At 40.4% G+C, this 22,184-nt stretch overlaps 1 protein-coding gene across 1 annotated transcript in view; it reads left to right on the top strand.

Moving 5' to 3' along the window:
- Nucleotides 1–10,540, top strand: part of DEPDC1B (DEP domain containing 1B) — a gene marked incomplete in the record, with an annotated part of 131,721 nt that extends 121,181 nt beyond the window's left edge. Inside the window, 1 exon segment of the mRNA XM_073623140.1 lies at nucleotides 4,462–10,540. Coding sequence (XP_073479241.1) covers nucleotides 4,462–4,623 — 162 coding nt within the window.
- Between the last annotated feature and the right edge of the window lie 11,644 nt (nucleotides 10,541–22,184).

Here is a 22,184-nt window from a genome sequence, read left to right as displayed (position 1 = left end):
TCCAAAAGCTGATCTTTTATGTCAGTGGTTCTCAACGCCTGTCCTCAGGACCCACTAACAGGACAGATTTTAAGTATTGCCTTGCGGAGATGCAGACTGGAATACTGCAATCACTGAGCAGCAAATTATATCACCTGTGATGTATTTCAGTCATCTTTCAAACCTGGCCTGTTGGTGGGTCCTGAGGGGTTGAGAACCACTGTTTTTTATGTGATGATGATGAATTTGATTTGAATGCCCTTAGTGAAGTATTGTACCGTGTTAGCCATTGATTAATGCATGGTGTATCCCGTGAAATGCTACACTTTCTGAATTGCATTAAATTGATAGAGAAGTGTATAGTGTGCAGTAAATCTATAGCAAACGGGCATAAAACAACTCCTTGACATTGTGAAGGACATTTGACTAATGAAAAATCCGTTTTCAAAAGGGAATGTGTTGAAGTAGCTGAATATAACTTTTTTTTCTGCATTCCTAAAGAGTCATAGCAGCGGTTATGCAGTCCAGGAGCTGACACCCTAGGAAAAATGATCGTAATTCTATTTTATTGCATTATAGGGGTTGAACACAATTTTATGTTAAGTCTTGTTGGCAAAACTCAGCAATACCTTTCCTTAAAGTGGTTGTAAAGGCACACATTTTTTTACCTTCATGCAATTCCACACATGAAGGTAAAAAACCTTCTGTGTGCAGCAGCCCCCACAAGCTGCTTGCTGTGGGGGCACCTGGCAGGAGGAAGGGGCCAGGAGCACCGACGTGGGACCCGAGAAGAGGAGGATGCGGACTGTTCTGTGCAGAACCATTAAGTATACCATGTTTGTGTTCTTGTTTTTTATAAAAAAAAAAGACTTTTATATCGCTTTAAAAATTTGCTGCTTTGGGCTTTTATAAGCCAGTTGTGGATAAGCCCCCTTGCCTAGCACGTGAGGCTAGTACCTCTCCTCTTCTCCCATGTATGCACTCATCAGTGCCTGGTACCAGGCCAGGCCGCCTTTGAAATTTAAAGTTAAGGTAGAACCCTGGCTTAGCGATAAGCCGTAAACCATGTGCAGTAGTGTGAAGCACACTGTTCCATGTTATTGCACCCTATGCTTAAATGTTGCATTTCAGAGGGACACCGCAGGGCCTGTGCCCTTTCTTCCAGTCCAGCATAACTCTGCCACCTCACTCCCATTGACAGAATGGCGTCTTGTCATGCACCAATGTGGACTCATGCGTACACTTAACTCATTCACTCTCCCGTACCTTGTAGCTGAATACATGGGGTCTCCGTACTGTGGGTTCAGTCCCAATCACTTTTGGGGGAAACAACTGCTAGGGAGGGAGGCAGAATATCGACCCCCTCGCTACCAGAGGACCCATCAACTTAGCCTGGTACCACTTCTCGCTGTCTGGCTGTCGTTCATTCCCCACCAGTTCATGGTTGCCCGTGGCAACTACTCTTCTGCTCCGACCCTCCTGCCGAGTTAACCCTTTGTAGTGGCCTTTCTCTTGTACCCTGTGTGTGCTTTACAGGTCCAGGTTTTCTGATTTGCCATGTAACCCTTTTAAATAACTTTGGACCAGGTATTTGAACAGTTCAAGAAACATTACTGTACACTTCTGAAACATTGCAGATCAATAATGCAGGCTCAGTCCCCCTCACTAAGCTGCGGCTGCCCAGGCATAGCTGTACAGGTGTAAGTTCATGATAGGCCATTGCTGGAATATCCCCTTTTGCAAGGAAGACAAACGTTTCTGCCGGCTACATCCTTCTTTGTGATCTGGACCTTTTTGCTTCCCTTGCTTTCCCACCGGTACTCTCTCTGGGCCCGGCCGTCCCCCCATTTTATATCTATACCAGGGTGGAGGGCAGACCCCATAAGCCGGGAAACTGGCAGACCCAAAGCTTTCCTAGCCTGGGCCACTTAGTCTGACTCACTAGTAGCACGTTTCTCTAGTAAGCACCTGCCTACACTATGGCCACAGGGACTCTGATCCACCTCTTCCTAGGAGGTCATGTTACCAGTAGAAAAAACTGTTTTATATTAACATTTAGGAATTGGATTAGTGGATCATGGGTTCAATGCACAGGATCTTGCAGACCATTTTCCAGCCCCGGGTCCATACTGAGATTCAGTTATAGAGCTGGAGGGAGTGGAATTACAAGTTCCTTTTCCTTGGTGACAGATGGGACTTGTAGTCTTTCCATTCACAGATCTTGAATGAATGGCATGGCTGTGCAGGCAGAGCCAAGCACAGCTGCGCCAAATTCATAATTAACCTCTTAAGCTCTAGGATGTGTCCTAGTACATTCAGAATGTGAAAAGAATAAACGGCCAGGAGTCCGTGCAAATGCCTCCACTGCTGCTAACGTAAGCCTTATGTCAGTGGCAGCGAAGGGTTTAAAGTAGGACTGTGCTGCAGGACCTAGTGATAAGAGTATCCATACTTTTTACATATCTTTTTCTTAGTCCTCCTGTAGTGTCCTACAAATATATGTTAATTCTAGAAGTGTGATGGGGTGGCAACAATGCTGAATTGCTCTTGAATTCAGAGCAGAGTTGTCGCTCTCATGTGGGTTGTGCCTACTTGCACTACAGTTAGTTGAAAAAATGTTACTGGGGGCATGGCTATCACTATTACCACTTCAGGTGAAACAGCTTGTCAATCAGCAGATGGCTATGCCTAGTCCTGCCCACTGATTTCTGGATTGGCAGCACTACCTTCTGCAAGGTATAAATGCTCATTTAGCTCTAAGGAACCAAAAAAAGTGATTTTTTTTCCTTTCCTGATCCTAGCTCCCCTAGGCTCTGGCTGTGGACTGTCCCTTGGTGTCCTCTCATTTTGTGCAGGGCTATGGGCACTGCATTTCACATGATGACGTCAGAGGATCTGCGACCGATTTGAGCAAATAGGCAGCTGTGGCTGGTCTAGCATTGCAGAGAGAAGCCTGCAGGCATCAGATAAGTAAAAGTGCATTTTCCGGTCCCTCAGTCTTAAATGAGGACTTTGTTTTCCTTTGGAGTTCAGCTTTAGTTGCAAAGCTAGAAGATTTTTTTTTTTACCCCCAATACATTTACCACTTCAGCTTTGGAAGGTTTACCGCTCTTCATGACCAGGCCATTTTTTGCGATACGGCACTGCGTTACTTTAACAATTGAGCAGATGTGCAATGCTGTACTCAAATACAATTTATTTACTTTTATTTCCACAAATCACAAGTAGAGCTTTCTTTTGGTGCTATTTGATCACCTTGGTTTTTATTTTTTGCGCTATAAACCAAAAAAGACCAATTTTGGAAAAAAAAAAAACTATTTAAGTGTCACATTAGGCCAATTTGTATTCTGCTATATATTTTTGGTAAAAAAAAAAAAAAAATCCCAATAAGTATATATTGATTATGGGATTATTTTATGAAATTTTTTTTTGATTTTTATTTTTACTAGTAATGGCTGAGATCACCAATTTTTTTTTTTTTTTTTTTTTTTTTGCGTGACTGCGACATTGGAGCGGACAAATCGGACTCCTGACACTTTTTCAGGGACCAGTGACACTAATATGGTGATCGGTGCTAAAAAAAAATTCACTGTATTAATGACACTCTCAGGGAAGGAGGTTAACATAAGGGGCAATCAAAGGATTAAGTGTGCTCCTAGGGAGTGCTTTCTAACTGTGTGGGGGATGGCTTAACCGGAGGTAGACAGAAATCCGTGTTTCTGCTTTGCAGAAACACAAGATCTCCATCTTCCTCTCTGACAGAACGGCAGTCTGCCTTGTTTACATAGGCAGACCATCGCTTTGCCTCTCTTGTGACCTATCGGCGGGTCCCGGTGGACATCACGTCCACCGGACCCGCTGATTGGCTCCTGCTGTGTCCAATCGCAGCGCCCCAGACCCTGTGCTTGAAATTGCATACAGGTACATGATTTACCTTCGGAGGGCTGTCCTGCTGCAGTATAAGAGTTTAAGGAAAACTTTCTGTGGCCTGCTCTCCCTCTAGCCCCACCCTTATACTCACCTGAGCCCAATCTTGATCCAGCATTGTGCACGAGAACAGTGGCTCTTTGCTTTCTCTCTCTCTCTCCTCATTGGCTGAGAGACGGCAGCAGGAGCCATTGGCCGGCCAGCCAGTGGGGGGTGGGGGGGGGCTGAGCTATGCTGTCCGTGTCCATTGAGCGGGGCTCAGGAGTGAGCATGCTTGAGTGCCCCCATTGCAAGTAGCTTGATATGGGGGCACTCAGCAGGGGGAGATGCCAGGTTGGAGGACCCGAGAAGAGGAGGATTGGGGCTGCTCTCTGCACCTAAGTATGTATGACATGTTTGTTATTAGAACAAAATAAATAAATACAAATCCTAGCTTTACACGTACTTTAAATACTGTATGTTACTATATCATATGATCTGGATGAATCCTTGCTATATCAGTATATTATCTGCATAAGAAAACATCTGCTTATTGAACCAATTGTTCCTCTTCAGTTTCAAAGGTCTCACCCACAAGTCTACAAGGAACGGTTCCCCACACCAGAAAGCGAGACGGCGATCTTTCCTGAGCGACCGACCCTAAAGTCTCAGCTATCATTTTTCACTCTTAAGAGACCCTTCCAGTCATTTCAGAGGACCCGCAGCTTTCGTATGTAGGTGAATATTCGGTTTAATATAGACTGATCAATGGTTTACATTTCCTGCAGAACTACTGAAACTAATTTAGAAAAAGCAGCAAGACACGAGATATTCACTAACGCTAATGATCTGTATTTCTGTGAATATCGCTTTTTTTTTTTTTTTTTTTTTTTTTTACAAAAGTAGGTCAACTATTAACAGGAACTTGCATTTTTTTAATGTGTGGAACATTTCAATTTTTATCATTCGCCTGTGGATTTTAACTAAGCCTACTGATTATATAAGAACTACTTGAAACTACACTGGAAGGATCATTTTGGAGCTTATAATCTTCCTTGTCAAATCATGTACATACTTGAATGTCTTCGATACACTGGAGGTGCCTTCTGAGAAGTCACATAGTGATGTGGGGATCTGTCTTAACAGAAATGTCTAATTCTTATATATAAAGTAATGTTAAGGAGCATATTTTCAAATGAAAACACTGTATGGTCTGATCTAGGATCCCATTTTGGAACTGTTTTATATCAACAGACGTACCAATATGCTTTTTATGGAAAAGGTTTTTTTTAAAAAAAAATATATACCAATGTTTTTACTGTGCCTATAGATTTAAAGTGTATGCTCTTAATTGTCAGTAATTTATGCCAATTCCTGCTGGATTCAGGTTTTTCGTGTTATTAGATGCTTCAAAATTACCTCCCTTTCTGGCTGGTGCAGTTTTCTTCCTGCTTGGTGATGTGTGGGTAGTTTGAGACAGGCACCTCCTGCAGCATGCTCATACAGCACAACCTACCTCCCTCTCCTTCTCAGTTCTCACCAATATTTCACCTTTTACATCTGCAAAAAAAATAGATTTCAATGGTCACTGGTGGTTTGAATCGCCCGCCAGTTTTTATATCAAGAGACTCAAATGATGTGACTTCTCCTCATTTTTGCATTTGTATGTCCTTCTGAAAAGCTATAGTGAAGGCGTCACATTCTTGTAACCCTGCTTGCTAATTATTTGTGTATACTACATTTAGGAAAGTTTGTTGGAGATATAAAGCACCATTTTTTGATTTTGTAATGACAACTGTAATTGGGAATACGTATTACCGTATTACTGGAGACCATAAGAGATATAAGTAGCCAGACTGTTGTTCAACCTCTCACCAGCCACACAAAGTTGTAATATCTAGTCTGGCAGGTACTGGCCTTTTATATACATAATATTTAATTATATATATAAATGTGGTTGCAAATACTAAACCTAAAGTGCAGATATGTAGCACAGAGGTGTGCTATTCAAGTACATGTCTCTAAAATAATGGGCAGTGTGGTGGCGCATTTTTACCTAATTTTTGTGCTTAGGGCCAGTTCACGCCACAATATATGTATTCCAGATTTCTGCATACCTGTTTTTGTTTTGTTCCAGTGCTCTTCTTTTTTTTTTTTCTTTTTTTTTTCTTTTTTTTTTTTTGCGTTTTTGCTGCATTCCGTACAGGACAAATGTGGCATGTTCTACTTTTGTTGACTGCATTGGAACACACTGCACTTATGTAAACACCGGCCATTGAAATACATGGTAAACGCTGTCCATGCATTTTTGATACAGAATAAAAATGCACTGGAATGCATCTGGTGTGAACCAGCCCTTACATTTACTATATATGGTCTCCCACAGTACACAGAACATGAAAATGCAATTATTTTAGTAAAATTTAATTGCTAAATATACCTTTTCTCATTAGCAGTATATAGCAGTCTTGTGAATTCTATCAGTGTCTGGTTAAAGCTTTATAGGAGGAGTTTTCACTCTCTGCTGACTGACCCCTGCTCCTCTGTCTGGACAGTGCTGATTGGCCCTGTGCTGATCACATGCACCCTCCCAGGAAAAAAACAAAAAACTATAGCAATACTATAGCAAAACTAAGAATGTGAAGAGTGCCCCTAGGGCTCTGTTCTATCAGGAGATGGATTGGGATCAGAGAAGACAAGCTCAAACAGCCTTTTTACATAATCAGTGTATTAACCCCTTAGGTTCCACAGTGCGTATAACGAGCATGCTTTACTGAATATACAGACTTATTTTACTGTTGTGGGTTTAGTAACACTTTAATATTTATGAAATTAAACCAATAATAATAATGGCCAGAAATCCACAAACAGTGAAAGCTGGTGACCCCTTACATTGCAGCTCAGTGTAGGCAGAAGAACTGGAGGAACCTCCATAGAACACTGGTTGGGAAAAGGCTCCATTATAATATGCATACAGCCGGAATTTGTAGAATTAACATTTCAGGTTAGCTTGGGAGAAGCCTATAACTACAAAGTTGTGCTTTAAATATTTTTGTTTTCATAAGAAGGAATCCATTTCCTAGAACAAATGCTATGGCACTAACCATGTCACATAATATCCTATGTTTGTATGTATGTTTAAAAAAAAGAAAAGGAGCAAATGTGTGGCAGCTGCCCGTGGAACCAAGTCTGATTTAATTTTTCCATCAATGGGACAATAAAACTCTGTGATTGGATAAATTGTATAAGTCTGGCTTATAATTCTCTAACAGCAAAGTTCATAAATCAGAAGCCAGTAAGCCCAATCTAGTCCACAGGCAATTTGAAGGGGACAGGGGGCCAAGGGTTCCACTGATTTTTCTTTTTTAGGTTACGTGGACTGCCTGACTCCTGGGATCTGTCCAGCGTCAGTAAAATCTAAACCATCTTTTCTGCCCGCACATTTCTGGGAATTTCATTTAGAAGCTGCTGCTTCCTGTGCTTTTATCTTTTCATTCATCTTAGTATGCTAATTTTGTGTTTTGTCCTCCTGTTGTGTACAATACACCAAAAATTATTGTTTGGACTTCTTGATAGATGTTTTAATTATTTGGCTTTTTATTATACAAATCTGTTATTGTCAACCCAAAATAATTTCCAGAAAGTTTGGCTTAATATTGTTTTGTACACATTTTCAGAGATATTTAAGGTTCTCAACTGCAGACCCATGACCTCTTGAGCTTTAGTTATCCATGTAGTTATCCAGCTTACACAATATACTAGTGTATTTGTTAACATGGACAAGGGTGCTAATTAAATGATGCTGTGCAAAGAACAGATGAGGATCAGTGAAGTGCGCTTACCATATCAGCCAACGGACTCATCCAAGTAGTTGTCTTGTTATTGCACATGGTCCTTTCACAGGTAAATGTCTTTATTGAAAATAATTGAACAATCCACAGTGGGTGGGCGGAGCAGGGAACTTGGTTTTATAGCCTCAAAAGACATAATAGTTGGTTGATGATTCAACCCATTAACATCTATTCAGAAGTTAAATATCAGTTTTGATTGGACGAACCCATTCAATTAAAGGAGTTGTAAAGTCAGAAGGTTTTTTTATTTTACTGCATTAATTTATAAAAAGCCTTCTGTGTGTATCTGCCCCCCTAATACTCACCTGAGCCTATCTCTGTCCAGTGATGTCCACGAGTGTCTCATCTGTCCATGACTCTCCCTCTGAGACACAGCAGCGACACCATTGGCTCCCGCTGCTGTCAATCAAAGTCAGTTAGCCAGTCAGAGAGGGGGCGGGTCCGAACCGCAACTCCACGTCTGAATGGACACCTGAAGCTGCAGCTCGGCTCGGGTGCTTGCTGTGGGGACACTCGACAGGAGGGAGGGGACAAGAGCACAGAAAAGTGACATGAGAAAAGGAGGATTCGGGCTGCTTTGTGCAAATCCACTGCAACAGAACAGGTAAGTATAACATGTTTGTTATTTTTATTGGAAAAAAACAAGACTTTACAATCACTTTAAATTTGGCTAAAAAAAGATCTTTGATTGGAAAGGAGTTTATTTTTTACTACAGTTAGCTAATCAACAGTATTGTGGGGCAACTTTCTAATTGGGAAACTTGCAGGACATAAATTCAAAGGTGATATCTGGTACTCTCATAGTATACACTGCCCTGGAGGCTTTCCATGTTGGTAGATTACCTCGAGCCGATGATGTGTGAAGTTGTCGAAAAAAAATTAATTCGCTTAAATATTTAGTACCCATTCCCCAAGTTTTGTACAAATTGAGGAAAAACAGTAGAAATTGTTACCTTCTTGAAATATCGGCTAAATCCGGGGTCTGGTTGGTGTCTCTGCATTGGTCATGTGACTTTCCCAGAGAATGTACTTTAATGTAATGCCGGTTGCTTGGCTATCATGCTTATTTAGTGGCATCCATACTTCTAGTCACCAGCAAAGGCCAAGAATTAGTGGTTTCTTTGAGAAAACAACTGTTTTCTCTGTTTCTTTGTTTTATTAAAGCTGGCTTTGCATGAATGTGTTGCGGTAACACATGGTAAAACGCATCAATATGTGGTTTGTGTGGTGCCAATCATTTTATAATTACTTGCCACCATATAACTACAGGAAGTAGGCAATACACCCATGTAATACATGTGATGCACAAAATAGGGCCAAGTAAGTGTGTTTTTTTTTTTTTTTTTTATTTGCCCTTTGCGATGAATTGCCTTCCCCTTCCAAAACAATTGCCTACCTTTTTAAAGCTGCACTGCAGCCTTACATTTAGTCTTGCACTGTTGTACAGGCTCCTCTCCTGTCCTGAAATTGCGTACTCTGATTTCTCACAATGTGTATTGGCAAGTGCAACAGGTCAGATCCTGACTCCTTTCTTGGCTGGAGGATGTCCATTATCATTATTATAATCATTATCACCTAGCAATTTCTTCCCAGGTGAACTGTACCTGGCTCTACCCTTTCAATCATTACATTTCGGTTCTCTCAATCATGGAGGCTTGGCAACGCGTGGGCTTTACCTAGGGTCTTCTGCTGTTACCAAGAAGCTTTGTACCACACCCTGCAAGCCTTTCCCACCAACGATGATATGCCAGCATTGTAGCGATAAGCACAGAAACCCAATGATGTCATCACAGGGTCCAAAATAAATACGTGCTAAAAAAAAAACAAAACGTTTTCTATATGTATAAATATGATGTTGACATTTTGCTGTAGAGGGGGAATCAAGGAAGACGAGATATAAGCAGATTAAACTTAACACCCATATGTTTAATGCACTGTAATGATCAATATATGTCTAAAGGCAACCTAATGGGGTGTACACACGGTCGGACTTTTCGTCTACAAAAGTCCGACAAACTTTCGACGGACTTGTGGCGGACTTTCTAACGAACTGACTTGCCTATATACGATCACACAACAGTCAGACGGATTCGTACGTGATGACGTACACTGGACTAAAATAAGGAAGTTGATAGCCAGTAGCCAATAGCTGCCCTAGCGTGGGTTTTTGTCCGCCGACTAGCATACAGACGAGCGGATTTCTGGGTCTGGCAGAGTTACGACGTAAAGATTTGAAACAAGTTCCAAATCTAAAGTCCGTCAGATTTGCGACTGGAAAAGTCCGCTGAAAGTCGGGGGAAGCCCACACACGATCGGATTGTCTGCCAGATTTGGTCCGTCAGCGTCCGTTGGACTTTTGTAGCCGAGAAGTCCGACCGTGTGTACGCCCCATAAGGCTTGAGGTTAAACATTTGAAACTGGAAAACTTTATTGGCTGTAAGCTGGTTTAATACAAAGTACTACAGTATTGTTAAATAATCTTATTTTAGGCAACTCATGCATGGTCTGGCTTGGAGGTTAACTAGAAGTTATAATGTGCACATACTGTAAGAATAAAAAAAAATAATAAAACCTCCATCTGTTGTTTCCACACATTGCACAGTTCAGATTTCTACTGACTACTCGATCTCAGATTATCCTATATTTCATATGGTGTGCCTTGTATCTTTTGCTTAACAATCCATGTCTTGAACATTTTTTTTTTTTTTTTTTTAAAGAGCTGTTACAATTTTGTATTATAGTAATGACTGTAAAATGGTATAATGAAAACAAGTGCACTTAATAAAAATGTGTTTTTATGTTTAGTGGTTTGGGGAAAAGCGTTTGTTTATGCTAATTTCAAATGCCTAGAAGCATTTTTGGTTATTTATGGAGTTTTACATTAGTGCGCTGAATAATTTTTAAAGCCGAACTCCAGCCAAAAGTAAGGTAACACTTAACTCTCATGCGCTGTGCGGTGTCATTTGTCCCTTTCTATGCTATAAAAAAAAAACCTGTTTGATCCTACCTGTTTTTGTGCCCCCCTTAGTGTACTGACCATGGTAATCATGGCTGCTCATCCATGATACTGTGTTCAGTTTACATCCTTCTATCAGCCCGCAGTCCCCCTCTCCCCCTGCCACTGCCAGCCCCTCTGTTATAACAAGATATAACTGTGTATATGTGTGTTTTGTTTTTTTTTTGTTTTTTATTTATTCTGCAGCTAAAGACATTATTCCACATCGCCAATGTGTGATCGCCCAGCTGCCATTATTGGGGGATCTCAGCCCCTCGCTCTGTAGTGCTTAGATCGGGGAAGGAGACCGGCAAGCGGTCACGTGACTGCACATTGGCAATGTGAAAAAGATGTTTAGCAGCAGAATTTAAAAAAAAAACTTCTAGAGCACTTCATGCTTCCCTCTGCTGACCAGCTTTATGGAGATGCTGATTGTATTTTCCAGCAGGACTTGGCACCTGCCCACACTGCAAAAAGTACCAATACCTTGCTTAATGATCATGGTATCACTGTGCTTGATTGGCCAGCTAACTCGCCTGACCTAAACCTCATAGAAAGTCTGTGGGATATTGTCAAGAGGAAGATTAGAAACACCAGACCCAACAATGCAGACAAGCTGAAAGCTGCTATCAAAGCAACCTGGGCTTCCATAACACCTCAGCAGTGCCACAGGCTGATCGCCTTCATGCCATGCTGCATTGATGCAGCAATTCATGCAAAAGGAGCCCCGACCAAGTATTGAGTGCATTCTATACTGTACATGGACATAACTTTTCATGTATATAAAGTGATCTTGCACAGAAATATAAATAATCAAACAAAGTGCAGCCAAATGGAGATAATAAAAACCTCAAATAAAATGAAAAAAAAATGGTGGAAAAAATGCTAGTCGCTCCGATAAGAAGCATAAAAAATAGTGCAAAAAAGTGGTAACAAGTGCCCAATACATGTGCAGAAAAGTGGCAGCAAGTGTCCAAATCATGTGCAGAAAGCTGCAAAAAAGAAATAAATCTTCAACATGTATTTCAAACAATACGCCAACACAAACAGGAAGAAGTCCGTGTTTTCAAATCTTCCCAAAGAATTATTAGATAGGGGAGAAAAGGGTGTTCATAAGGTGCTGGACAAGAAAGGTTGAGTATTAAGTGTCTTAATCAGTGCTCATCAGTGTCCATATGTAGTTTCATGAATTGCTTCTCAAAACACCAGTCTCCCAGAACTCTCACCTCATGGGATGTAATAAATTGCATGTATGGATAGATATAACTCTCCACCTCTTCCCTTTGAGGTGTGGTCTATGTACTACAATGCAGCTGTCACTTACAGTATGTAGGCAGAACAAAAAGAGCCCTCAAAGTAAGAATACAAGAACATGTTCAAAATATTATAAACGGCTTCCCGAAGCATAGTGTATCGAGGCATTTTGCTCTAATGCACATTAAAGACCCTTCACCGTTACAATTTTGGGGGATTGAAAAATAAAATAAGTCATGGAGAGGTAGTCACAAGGTCAGGACTATAAGTCAAAAAGAATCTAAGTGGATACACACTATGCAAACACTTACGTACCTCTGGAGGAATGAACGTAGAGTTCGACCAACTGCTTTCTCAGCAATTTTTAATATGGGATGATGGTATCCATTTTTTAGCTGTAGATGCCTTTTGACTCTTTTATATAATACTCTATGATTAATATTTTTTAAATGATATTTTATTAATTTTTCATAACTTTATTCATAACTTATTTTATTGTTGTCATCTTTGATATATTGGTATTATACATAATATTTTTTCCTCTGTTGCACGACTGAGGCAGCCAGATATCCTATAGCGTCCACCCGGCCATAGTATATTCTTGAAGCAATCTATTTACATCTATATTTTTTATATTCCCCTCTTTTTCCTTTTTTGGTTGAACCAGTTTCTTCATTAATATTCTATTAATGTTTATTTGTTATTTTTTTTTTTTTTAAATATCTTTATTTATTCAAACAGTTTTCATTTTTATCATTACAACACCTACAATAATAAAAACAATCATACTAAGAACACATATATACCATAGATAATGATTATTTACTATGCTCTAATCCATCATTGATTGCCTATGCTCGAACATCAAACATCCTAACAGTTGATCCCATCCAATTAATCATACTCTACCATTCATACCTAACCCACAGGACAAAAAAAAAAAAAAAAAGAGGGGCATATATTCCCATATCCCTAAGGGTACCTAGCCTCCTATGGATCACATAGTAATTCTGCCGAGGCGCTATATGTTACCCACCCCTTCCAAATATCCGTTGTCCGTTTAATCTGTTTATTGGATCCTTCTTCTCTCACCTTTCTTTCTTCCAGGGTCCGCATCTCCGTCATCTCACACTCCCACTCTACCATAGAGGGTGCATCTGTACATTTCCTTTTTCTGGCTATACAGGTACGGGCAGCCGTTAGGAAATATTTTAATGGGCCTTTCTTTATACTTTTCATTGATCCGGGGATCATGGATAATACTGCCATTTGTATATCTGGATATATTTCCCTCGCTGTCATGGCCCTAAAAATTTCGAAAATTTTCTGCCAGAATGGAAGGATTTTAGAGCAATAGTACCAAATATGGGACATTGTACCACGTCTTTCCTGACACCTCCAACATACTTCTTTATTCGTAGGGCTTATCCTATAGAGGTCTACGGGGCACTTATACCATCTAGCTAAAATCTTATAGTTTCTTTCTTGATGTTTAGTAGAAACAGAGAGTTTGTGCGTGACTGCTAAGGCTTTTTCCCATTCCTTCCTGGGGATCTCCATCCCCAGTTCCTCTTCCCACTTCTTAATATATGGTAACTCCAACTCCTGGCCGTCCTCGATTAAGATTTTATATACTTTCGATAGCACGTGCGCGGGTCTTTCAGCTTGAATAAAGATTTCTTCTAGCGCTGTTAGAGGTCTAGTTATTTCTGCTTCTTTGAACAGGGATATAACATACTTTTGGAATAAGCCATATTGCAACCAATCTTTTCTATGTTCCTCCCCCATGGACTCTAGAGGAAGAACCTTATTTCCCACCAGTGTTTCTATTACCCTTGTATCCTCATGACTGTACCATTTAAGGAATGATTTTACCCCAAGTGAAAGCGGGAATTCTGGGTTGTCGAAGAGAGGGGTCATGGGTCCTCTAAAGGTGGAGACACGCCCCATTTTAATCAGAATGTCCCACGCTTTCATTGTTGAGGTCACTAAGAAGGGTGTATAGCCATACGGTGAGCTATATGTCCTTTTGATCCATGGCAGAGATTTCAGTTTCAACTCTGTAATCTCTTCCTCCAGTCCCACCCACTGTTTTTTGTTCCTATTATGGAACCAGTCCACTAGCCTAGTGACCATTACCGCCTTAAGATATACTGCTATGTCAGGGAGGGATAGGCCCCCATTTGCTTTGGTTTTATTTAGCACTTTTCTACTAATTCTGGGGGTCTTACCTGCCCATACAAATTGTCCAATAATCCTGGAAACCTTTTTCAAAAAACCCAATACAGGAAACACGGGGATCGTTTGTAATATGTACAGTATTTTTGGGAGTATGTCCATTTTTATGATGTTTACCCTACCCAACCATGAGAAGGTACCCCTGTTATATTGCTGGAGAGTTTTTGTTATTTTTTGCAACATCGGGACATAGTTTATACTCTTCTAATTTCTTTAAATCCGTAGGGATATAAGTGCCCAGGTATTTAATAGCCTTTTCCTGCCATCTAAAGGGGAAGTCCTTCTTGAGCAATTCCACCATACTTCTAGACATATTGATATTCATTGCCTCAGATTTATTATAGTTAACTTTAAAATTACTCAAGATGCCAAAACGATTAAATTCCCTTATCAGGTTTGGTAGTGTTATCAACGGGTTTGTGACATACATCAAGATGTCGTCTGCATAGACAGACAGCTTGTATTCTGTATCCCCCACTCTTATACCTTGTATATCTTTATTCGCCCTAATAGCATTTAATAAGTGTTCCATGATTAATATATATAGTATTGGGGACAGTGGGCAGCCTTGTCTGGTTCCATTTGCTATTATTATTTCTCCGGACAGGTTACTATTCGCCCGGATCTTGGCCGTTGGATGTTGATACAAGGTCATTATCTTGTCTATCATTACAGTTCCCAGCCCCCACTGTAAAAGGGTCTCTTTGAGAAAGCTCCATCCCACCCTGTCAAAAGCTTTTTCAGCGTCTATTGCTAACAAGCAGGATGGGATGGAGCCTCTCTGTACATATTCCATTAGAGTAAGCGTTTTCAGGGTATTATCCCTGGCTTCTCTCCCTTTAACGAATCCCACCTGGTCCAGATGGATATAACGAGGTATTATAGGGGTAAGTCTATTGGCGATGATTTTGGAGTATATTCTGAGATCAAGGTTTGTCAGAGATATCGGCCTATAATTCCCACATAGGGTATGGTCTTTATCCATTTTTGGTACGAGGGTAATATAAGCCTGCATACTCTGGGAACCAAAAGGTACTGCCGTGGAAACTGCATTAAACGTCTGTTTCATTATAGGCATAAGTTCCGTTTTGAATGTCTTATAGAACCTAGGGGTATATCCGTCCGGTCCTGGGCTTTTCCCAGGTACTAATGAGTCAATTACTCTTTGTATTTCTTCCATAGAGAAATCACACTCAAGCTGGCTTGACTCTGAGGATGTTAAAGTCGGGATTGCGGTTTCTTTAATGTACTGTTGTATTTTTTGCTGGGCCATCTCAGGGTTGCCATACATCTTCCCATTAGGAATATTATACAGATCTGTAAAAAATATTTGAAATTCTTTTAGAATCCCTTTTGGATAATATCTCATGTCTCCATCAGCTGACTTTAATTTGGCAATGGGTAGTGTAGTGTTTCTGTTTTTTAGGGCCCTTGCCAGTAGTTTACCTGGCTTGTTACCCTGCTGATAAAATAGGGCTCGATTTTTATCTCTAACATACAGCGTCTTTTCATTCAATAATATTTGCAATTCTGCCTTTAATTCTGTTACTATCAATAGTGTTTCCCTCGTAAGGCTTTGTTTATGTTGTGTTTCTGCCGTCTCTATTTCTTTAAATAATTGAGTAATTCTACAGCTTTTCTGTTTTTTCAATCTAGACCCATGTTTTATAAATAAGCCTCGTAGCACACATTTCAATGCTTCCCATTGTGTAGGCCGTGATGTAATATCTCCAATATGATCAGCAGCAAAGTCCGTTATTGCTTTTCTTATTTCTTCTACACACATCTCGTCATAAAGTAAATTATCGTTAAGACGCCAGTTACCCCTATTGTTCTCCCCCGTATGTAAGTCTACTTTTAGAAACACGGGTGCGTGATCGGACCATAATGAGTTGCCTATTTCTGCCGCGAGGATGGCATTTATCCCTCTCTGATTTATTAAGAAAAAATCTATACGGTGGTATGATCCATGTACCTTAGAGTAAAATGTAAAGTTCTTCTCAGTTGGGTGTAGTAACCGCCAGATATCCACCAATTGACGTTTAGCCAATAAATCCTTAAATTTCCTCTTGTCTTTACTACCCTGCACTATCGTTGGTGCTGTGGTGTCGATCCCTCCATCCATAACGAAGTTGAAATCACCCCCGACTATTATTATACCTTCTGCTTTATCCAACAGTTGATTAATCAGTTGTAAGCCTACTTTGATCTGGTTTTGGTTAGGTAGGTATATGTTTATCAAGGTGTATATTTGGCCATATATATTAAGCTTAAGTAGTATTGCTCTACCATCCCTATTACGCCATTCCTCTAGCACTTGCATTGGAATTGTTCTATGGATTGCGATAGATACCCCTCTCGACTTAGAATACCCATAAGAGTCATGGAACCAAGTGGTGTAATATTTATTTCGTAGGTTAGGAATATGATCCGACCGGAAATGCGTCTCCTGAAAGAAGATAATCCCCACCTTTTGTTTGTGAAGCGAATATAGCACCTGTGATCTTTTTGATGTCGAGTTGAGACCCCTAATATTATAGGAACATATATTCATTACTAGTCAAGGCTTACGGAAACTGGACCCACAAGGGGAAGAAAAGAGAACAAAAAAAAAAAATTTCAAAAAAAATTAACCCCCCCAAGAACTATCCTACCCACCCCCACCCACCACACACACACCAATTCGTACTTGATTGACTTATAAACAGTCTATCTTACTTTAACGTAAGTTCCCTAAACTAGGGGGGGCGGAGTGTACCCTCGAATTACCGCCCACCAGTCGGTGGCTACACGCTGAATTTTTTGTGTATTATAAACCTTTTTAATTCCTTAGATTCCCCCTTGTCTGGTTGGTTCCGATGGTTACGGGAGAGAACAAACTTTCATAGAGGATAATAAACTTCACCAATATCATATCTATGTCAGTCTATATCATGTTTAAGCATATACATACTATCTTAATGGCCTAAATAAGCCATACCTAAATAAAGGGAGGAGAGAGAAAGAAATAAAAAAAAAAAGGAGGGGGGGGGGGAACCTCCACCTCCCCCTATACCCTATCGTCTAACGCGTAATATTTAGTACGGTGCTTATCCCTATACAAAAACAAACCATTACATCATACTTTTGACCATTGTTGGTGCTCAAAATTATAACCAAAACCTATGCGTTTCTATATACAAATCGAGACAAATAGAAAAAAAAAAAAGGGGGGGGAGGGGGGATCCCCCTACTTACCCCCTCTCACATGCGTACATCATTCAGTGCAAAAACTAACATTATGCATAATGTTATCACAACAAAAATACCCTCATCATCGGTGCTACTATTAAATATTAAAACCATCTGTGAGAAACCTAAAATCAAGAATCTAACATATCCTCTTGTATTGCTATACCAAAAAAAAAACCCGCCATCTTTAATACAGTGGTAAAGCAAATGCATAAACTAATAATAAAATATTCAATATGGACCACAAGTGGCCAGAACAAATATGGTGAAGATTTTTGTGCTCATGTATATTCGTATAAAAAAAAAAAAAAAAGAACCCCCCCCCCCACCCCCAAACCCCCTACCCTCTCACCTACCCATCATCTTTGATACAGTGATTAAACCAGTGCATTTACTATAAAAAAAAAAAAAAAAAAAAGGGGGGGGTGGGGGGGTCACCCCACACCTCCCCCCTATCATTCATATACATACAACATTAAGTGTAAGACCAACAGTGGTGAAGAAAATGCATAAGCTAATAATAAAAAAAAAAAAAAAAAAAAAAACCCTTTGCTTCCCTTTTTTCCCCTTTCCCTTCATCTCTATTCAATTCAGACCACAGGTGGCCAGAACAAATATGGTGAAAATCTTTGTAAATATATATATATATATATATATATATATATATATATATATATATATATATATATATATACGGAAAAAAATTTTTTTTTTTTTTTTTTTTTCTCTCTCCCTCCCCCCACTCCCCCCGACAAATAATATTAGGGACTCAACCTCCCCCTACCACCCTCCTCAACCAAAAAAAAGGGAGAAAAAAAAAGAAGAGAAGAAAGAAAAACCCTCCCCCTGGATTTATCTATAAATTTTTATATATGAAATAGGCCAATCCGGTAATTCTATTTCTGGCAAACTGAGGGTTGACACAAACTGCGGCAAGTCCTCTAGATCTCTAAATACAGCAATATGTCCTTCTTTCTGTGCTTGTAGTTGGAATGGGAATTTCCATCTATACTGGAGATTACTCTTCTTTAGTTGTTCCACTAGGGGTTTTAACGCCCTTCTACGATCTAAAGTAAATTTGGACAGATCCTGAAAGAATTGTATTGGGGCCCCTTCAAATAGAATAACATTCTTTAAACGTGCAGCGTGCATAATCCTGTCTTTTATATGCGCATAATGCATCTTGCAAATGACATCCCGTGTCTTGTTGGGATCCAATCTTCTTATTCCTGCTGTTCTATGGGCCCGATCGATTATCAGTTCCTTTATTTCTATCCCCGGAATTAACTCTTGGAAGATCTTTTGTAGGGTATTTATTAGCTCTTTAGCCCCCACTTCCTCTTTTAATCCTCTTATTCTAATATTAGATCTCCTACTTCTATTTTCTTGCTCGTCGATGCTGTTAATTAGGTGATAAATTTGCTTTTCTTGTTTATGTATATTTGCTTTTAGCTTCATTGATTCCTGCTCGACATTCGCAAGTTTAGTGTCTAACGTGGCTGTTTTTTCTTGTGTGTTTTTAATAGACACCTTAAGCTCAAGCACCTCCTTTTTATATAAATTCTCCAGTCTAAACACATATTGGTCCATATCTTCCCTAGTTGGCAGGGATTGGATATATTTTGTCATGTCCCAATTCTCTTTTTCCACTTCTTTTGGATCACTACCCGAGCCTGTGGTATCTATTAGTGAGCTACTTCTGGGGTGCTGGGGTTGAATTTCCCCTGAAGATCTGGATCCCCCCGAGATTTCTGCTATGTCTGAGATATCCTGTGGCGTTTGTAAAGCTTGTATTACGCGGGGAGATTGTAGCTGTAATTGTTGAAATATCTCCTTGATATCTGCCGTTTGTGTAGTTTGTGACCCAGTGGGGTTTTTACTTTTATTTTCTTCCTTATCTTTCTTATTCTTCTGGGGTTGCGGTGTTTTATTCCCCTTTTTAGGCGCCATAGCTATGTATCTTTTACTGATTTTTACACACCCCCTCCCTTTGCGTTACACCTTCCAACCCCCTACACTATCAGGACTTATATGTGGTCCAAGGGTTAAAAAAAAAAAAAAAAAAAACCCTTTTCTGCTCTTTAATATATGTTGTAAGGGAGTGATATCAGATATTGCCACTATCTTGGATTACTTGTCCTTCTCGTATCTCTTTCTCGTCACTTCTCCTCCAGGTCAGCTTACGATTTATAGTGTAATTTAATTATATATATTGCTTATCTTCCTTTGGCTATTAGTTTGAGCACAACTCTCACAAGCCACACAGACAAGTCCATATAATCAGCTAGCATATAATTACAGGCAGAGTATCCAACCAGAATTGTCAGTCTTTTGAACTATGAGGGTTACCACAAACTTCCTATAGATCAGCTGTAGGTATCATGTATAATATATCCACATAGCTCCGATTCTGGCTCATTTATTCATCTTACCAGTTCCCCGTACTGATAATCTTGTCTGGTACTATTCTCTTTGTCTTACTTGGCAAGATGTTGAGATCTCCTGCACCTCCTGGATCACTGCCGGCTTGAGCCCTGGAACCTTCCCGCGCTGCGCGCTCCCGCCAACGAGCCATCACTGCAGGATCTGCCGTCTGCGTGTGCAGACCCGTCAGTCACCCGTATGGTTATGCGCCTTCCCGCAGTCCGGTCTCTGGTCCCTTACTCGGCACTCCACAGGTAGGGCTTTAATCCGCGATCCTCCCTCTTTATTGTTTTAATATGATGTCCGTATTTAATGGGACAGACTGCAGCTATGTGTCAGCTCCCCGCAGTCCGCCAGCTCACCGCGTCTCCGGTCTCAGCAGCATGTCAGCGTGTCTGCCCGTCTGGTTTACTAGGCGGCCATCTTGGGTAGCAGCTCCTCCCCCAAGTGAAGCATGTTTATTTGTTATTAACATCATTATTCATTAAGTTTCTGGTTCAACTCTTTCATATTACCATTGTATTTGTGTAAATGACAAAGGTCCATTGTATTACAATGACCCTCTGAAGCATTTCCATTCGTGATACTACAAGAAAATGGCCGCCATGCTGTATGCATAGACAACCAACGAAATGGCCGCGATGTAAACAATGAACGGTCCACAAAAAATGGCCGCTGAAACACTTCCGGTTTGATCGTATATAAACAATGCCTGTACGGCCAATCCGGTTCCCCAGATGAAGTCACGTGACGTAACGCGTAGGGAGTGGCTGGAGTCAGACGTGCACCGGAAGTGACATAAGGAGGCGCTGAGAGCGACGGTTTTAACTGTTCTTGCCAGATTTTAATATTTTACATGTAAGAGTCCACCCGTATGTTTTCAATAAAAGCACTCTCTTTCTAAACCTGGCTACACTATTGGAGACACTTTTATTCTTCTCTCTCCCCCGTTACTGCTGTATTAATGCACTTGAGTGCCTTGGGATGCCTTAGTGGAGGATTGTGCAGCTGGAGAAGCTACTCTTGGCCACAGTATTAGTGTATGTGAGCTGGAAAACGACTCAAAGGTTAGAGGTTGAGAGTCATATCTATCCATACATGCGATTTATTACATAAGGTGAGAGATCCCATGAGGTGAGAGTTCTGGGAGACTGGTGTTTTGGGAAGCAATTCATGAAGCTATATATGGACACTGATGAGCACTGATTAAAGTGGATGTAAACCCGAAAATTTTTTTTTTTTTTTTTTTTTTTATATCATACTGTAGAGTATAAGATTTCATATGTGATTTGACATGTCCGGCATTACACACAACGGTAGCCGCTCAGCGTGTGCAGGGTGCTCTATGTCCTCTGGCACCCGCCGATCATCGGGCAGAGAGACAGAACTGCGATCTGCCGATGTAAACAATGCAGATCACCATTCTTACGGAAGGGATAGAGTTTGTGTCCTTGCACGGCAGGGAAATAAACTCCATCTCTTCCCTTAGTAAAAGCAGCTCACACAGTATAGTAAAACACTGGCTAGGCACACATTTAACCCTTTGATTGCCCCTGATGTTAACCCCTTCCCAGCCAGTTTCATTAGTACAGCGACAGTGCATATTTTTTTTTAGCACTGATCACTGTATTAGGGTCACTGTTTCCCAAAAAGTCTGTGTCAGAATATCCACCGCAATATCGCAGTCCCGCTATAAGTCGCTGCTCGCTGTCATTACTAGTAAAGAAATTCAAATATCTCATAGTTTGTGGACGCTATAACTTTTGCGTAAACCAGTGGTTCTCAACTCCAGTCCTCGGGACCCACCAACAGGCCAGATTTTAAGTATTACCTTGGGGAGTTGCAGACTAGAATACTGCAATCACTGAGCAGCAAGTGATATCACCTGTGATGTATTTCAGCTATCTTGCAAACCTGGCCTGTTGGTGGGTCCTGAGGACTGGAGTTGAGAACCACTGGCGTAAACCAATCAATATACGCTTATTGTTGTGTTTTTTTTTTTTTTTTTTTTTTACCAAAAATATGTAGCAGATTACATATTGTCCTTTTTTGTTTATAGGGCAAAAAATAAAAAACGCAGAGATGATCAAATACCACCAAAAGAAAGCTCGATTTGTGGGAAAAAAGCACTTACATTTTATTTGGTTACAGCATTGCACGACCATGCAATTGTCAGGTAAAGTAACGCAGTGCCATATCGCAAAAACTGTCTTGGTCAGGAAGTGTGTGTGTGGGGGGGGGGGGGTAAATATCCCGGAGGTCAAATGGTTAAGAAACTGCACTGCTATTCTATCCAACAGTGACTC

The sequence above is a fragment of the Aquarana catesbeiana genome, linkage group LG01, assembly GCF_042186555.1.
Source record: "Aquarana catesbeiana isolate 2022-GZ linkage group LG01, ASM4218655v1, whole genome shotgun sequence".
Lineage (NCBI taxonomy): Eukaryota > Metazoa > Chordata > Amphibia > Anura > Ranidae > Aquarana > Aquarana catesbeiana.
This window is presented reverse-complemented; position numbering and strand designations above follow the sequence as displayed.